The 4,629-nt window shown below is 29.3% G+C and overlaps 1 protein-coding gene across 1 annotated transcript in view; it reads right to left on the bottom strand.

Annotated features, from left to right (window-relative positions):
• Positions 1–3,717: 3,717 nt before the first annotated feature.
• The window catches only part of LOC119667064 (stress protein DDR48-like), a 1,600-nt gene continuing 688 nt past the window's right edge, over positions 3,718–4,629 (bottom strand). Inside the window, exons 2-3 of the mRNA XM_038076348.1 lie at positions 4,136–4,606; positions 3,718–4,065 (exon numbers count right to left, since the gene is read on the bottom strand). Coding sequence (XP_037932276.1) covers positions 3,833–4,065; positions 4,136–4,606 — 704 coding nt within the window. The 3' untranslated portion in view covers positions 3,718–3,832. The remainder of the gene's footprint in view (positions 4,066–4,135; positions 4,607–4,629) is intronic.

Genomic DNA, 4,629 nt, shown 5'->3' with positions numbered 1-4,629 from the left:
CGACAAATGCAAAAAGCAGTTCAGGTTCGCCTACATTTATGCGTATGCATACGCTTAAATTTCGCTAGCGTAATGTATTGTGGCGGAAACGGAAATAGGTACGTCTAGAAGCAATAAAGCGAAAGTGACTGGAGAAAAAAGTTTAAGCGATTTATATTACAATTTATTTGATATAAAAATTAGTTACCAACAAGATGTCTTCGCCTTATAAAAATTTAATATTTTAATATTTCAACTTTTTTGAAAAAATTCCTTCAAAAAATATGACAAAAGTGGCTGCCAAAAACATTTATTGCTTTCATAAGACGATTTTTAGTTGCCTTTATTTTAAGGATGCCAACAGAGAAAACAAATTCAAATTAATGTTCACTTCTAAATGAATAATAAAACAATTTATTTTTGTTTTCAATTCAATTAAGTGAATATTTATCTGTCATATCCTGGCAAAAAAAAAAGATATCTGCAGGACTCTTTAAATGTGCCAAACACTCGCTTTCATTTTAACAAATCGCCACTTGTGTATATCCTTGACACAATTGTCATAAAAAGGCTGAGGAAAACTATTCTCAAAATCATAAAATTAAATGTCGTTGACATTTTTTCGACCTCAATTGTGGATTAGTTTCAGATATTTAATAAACAAAAAACACAAATTTAGAAACTAAAAGAAAAAACAAGAAGTAAAGGAAAGAAGTTTAGTAATAGACTTTTAATCCTTAAAATTGACTAAAGTAATTTTGCTAGATATTGAAAATGTACTTATTTTAAATTGGGCTTACCTATTTATAGATATTCTATGTCTTTATGATATACGAAAAAAATTGGCAGCTTTCAGTACATACTTTAGTTAATCTAAATCTACAATATACTATATACAGTAAGGAAAGCAATAGTCAAAATGCCAACTAACAGCATTTAAAATACGGAAAAATGTGAAGAGCATGGAAAAAAGGAAACAATTTGGAAAACTCAAGTACTAATAGTACAAAGAAAAACAGAGAAATATTAAAATTAAGTAGAAGGATCCAACGTATCAGCTAACACTAAAAAAATGAAAAAAAATATATATATAAATAAGAAAAAATTATATTAGTGCATTAAATAAGTGAACATTAAAAAGGTTTCTATTAAAAATCTTAGAATTCCTTAAACGTTAATAATATAAAAAAACCTTTTCCTAAATCTAACAATGTATTGGTGATTCATTACGCACTAAGATCCCCGATGTAAATAACGTAATCTTATTGGACAGCCAAGCTGAAATCAAATTTCTGGTGGACGCAACAGTGATATTCTTAATAGTTCAAGAACTCCAGGTTTAATGAACTATATAGGTGTGTTAGTGTCCAGTTCGTGTTGGTACCTCGATACAGGGACATGTTGGGCAACTACAGGGCAGACAAGCTTACTAAGATTCGTACCCTGCTTCCTAGCATTTATTTCTCAGATATTGGTATTCCACTGGTAACGGTCAAGTTGGCAATCAAACAAAAATATCTGAGCATAACTGAACAAAATTGATCAGTTTAATCCTTCAGTCAGATCTCAAGATATAACTCACCAAACTAGACAAGAAACGTATCTGTCAGTTGCTTCAATGAAGGCATAACCTGCTAAACACTATGTTAAATGTACTCATGGTCCACTGAGTACTAAGAGATATGTTATGAGACTGGGTCTACCTCATAATGGTTTTTGTTGTGTTTGCGACTCTACGAATAGGGGGACACGAAACTGTATTCCAACTAATGTGTTGAAATACTCATAATTGGCACTCATAATTTTTTTTATTACCGACTGGACAAGCTCTCATCCTACAAAATTAGGGTGTAGACCAAGTTTGTAGACTAATCAGGCTGGTTTACTATCACTTGAATGAGGAAGAATATTAAGTAGTCATAAACCATATAATTATTTAATATGTAACGTTCATATGCTTCTTAAAGTTTTTCAAAATTTAAGCAACAAAACTTAATGTAAAAATCAAAGCAATACTTTTGATTTCAATTCCTTCTTTATTTTAAACTTATATGCTTACAAATGTTTTAATTAGAGACTTTGCTTTTTGTTGTTGATAAATATAATCACTTCTGATTTTCTTAAAAATGATAGATTGAAAAATCGATATTTAGACTCAAATAGTCTTCATAAAAACCATCAAAATATTTTTACTCCTTCGTATAGAGACGATAAGTGTGATAAATTACTCTTGAGATTTACAAAATCAATTAAATTAATTATTAAATTATATATGTGTTTATATAGAAAAAATAATTAACAAAAAAAAAAGAAAAAATTATTCATTGATTATGCAGACAGAAAGTATGAAACCTCGTTTGAAACGAAAATATCCAATATTAGTAATTTTTTCACCAATCAGATATTTCCGTTTAGTGCTAATGTTCGTAAAAACTAGACAATCCGTTTATTAATGTTGTTAAGTGTGATCGCTTAATAAATGACCAGTTTATTAATGTTGTTAAGTGTCACCGATATGAACTAAGTCTAATCACAAAATATTTCCAATTACTATGATGGCGTGCTATTGCTCTTAGCTCACTAAAAATTTCTTTACTGGTCTTTGCTCGTTTCTTTACTAATGGTTCTTCACCATGTTGTCCTCCGCCGACCGCGATTTCTCTTCTCTGCGAATTTCACTCGAGAGTACCATGAACAATTTCGGTTTTTGGCTAGCGGAGATTATGCCCCAGTCATCCGTATGTCATCTGATTTATTTCTTTATCAATTGGCTGCTGGTTAGTTCGTGTTATGAGGCGTTCATTGATAATAGTTCCTGGCCACTATATTCTTAAAATCTGACGCAAACATCTATTTACAAACGTTTGCAATTTATGAGTGATAGCTGTAGTCACATACCAAATCTCAGATCCTTACAGCAAAACAGATTTGATATAGACGTTGAAAAGTGACTAATACCGATTAAAATCTATAATATACATATATTAAAATTGTATACGTAATAAAAAAATTTACAGATTCTATGAAAAATTCAATTTATTACATGCAACACTCTAATCTGAACATTTTTTCTTAAATTTTTGTTTAAATTTACAAAACATGTTTATTTGAACAATCCAATTTTACAATCCTTATTTTCAACTTTAAATTAATAATGATACCTATGTTATCAAAGTTTGAAATTGATTCCTTAATGAAATTTATTTTCAATGAGTTTTAAATTTAAAATCCAACATGGATAGATGAGAATTAGTTTAGTTGCTTGGAACGTAAACTAAACATTAAAAAAATGATGAATGATGTGTAGAAAAGTTTCGAATAATGCATAAAACTGTATTTTTCTTCGTTTAAATGTCCAACATACAGTGAATATACAGAATGAGTATATTTATTAGTTTCATATATTCTAAATGAATTATATTGATTTCTAAGTAATTTACCAATTGTTTTAAAAAATTTTATGTTTCCAGAGTTCTTTTTTTAAACTTGAATACTGAATTAATTTACACATACAAGCCAATAAGTAAAATTATAAACTAATTAAAACTTTTAGTAATAAACTTGCATTATGCGCAATTTGATGTGAAATTGAGTAATTAAAAATATATGTACATACATATATTAAATATACTGCACATCAAACTCATGTAAGTAAAATTACATTTTACATTCAAATTTTATATACATTGTAAATGCTTACTATGAAATAAGGGACTTTTATATGAAAATTGTTTTAGATGTATTTTTACTTTTCAACACTTCCAAAACTTTTACACAAATAAAAAATTTAACTTTTTTAATTAATTATGTAGTTTATACTACATAAACCTACGATTATATAACATTTAAATTATTAGTTATTTGAATTCGTAACTCCCACTAACTCCGTAGTAGTCGTACTAACAGTTTGTTTGTCTGCTTTGCTCTGTGAATTCTTCAATTCTTCATCATCGGTTTCTGGATCTGCAGCTGAGTCTGGCTCAGGTGGGTGAGTTTCGGTGCTGTCATCATTTGAAACTTTCTCGCTATCTTTGTTATCATCCTCAGAATATGCTTCAGTGTCCTGATGTTTTTCGGATACATCATCTTTATTTTATTTGTTATTTAAATTAAAATTAAATTTAGAAATTCTTAAAAAAATATGTATATATTATACCTTCCATGCGCAGTATCATATCATTATCATTAGAGCATTTATCAAATTTCAATGTATTTGAACCTTTTATTTCTTCGTTGCCGTCAGCATTTTTGTCCTTCTCTTCAACGATATTTATTCTTTTATTTTCATTACATTCAGCAGTATCACATGTTTTTGACAAAGAACCTGTTACGTTATTTAATTTTGCAAAACTGGCGTCATCATTATCGCTATCATTTCCCGCAGTTGCGAAACTTTCTGCTGAAGATTCTACTTTAGAATCAATTTCACTAGAAACAGATACCTCCGGTGACTTTTTTGCTGAAGTCTCGTCTTCACCAACTGTCTTTTCATTCTGTTTATTTTCGTTTTCCTTATTTTCATTATTGTTAGGTATCTGCTTATCAGAATCTGTTTCTTTTGGATCATCGCCTGTTTCAGTATCAGTACCGCTTTTAGCTGCTGTCCGCGGAGGAACTTCAAACGGAACTACATGTAGACATTAGTTCAAA

The sequence above is a fragment of the Teleopsis dalmanni genome, chromosome 1 (assembly GCF_002237135.1).
Source record: "Teleopsis dalmanni isolate 2A chromosome 1, ASM223713v2, whole genome shotgun sequence".
In the NCBI taxonomy this organism is placed as follows: domain Eukaryota; kingdom Metazoa; phylum Arthropoda; class Insecta; order Diptera; family Diopsidae; genus Teleopsis; species Teleopsis dalmanni.
The sequence above is the reverse complement of the archived record's forward strand: the minus strand, read 5'-3'. Positions and strand labels throughout refer to the sequence as shown.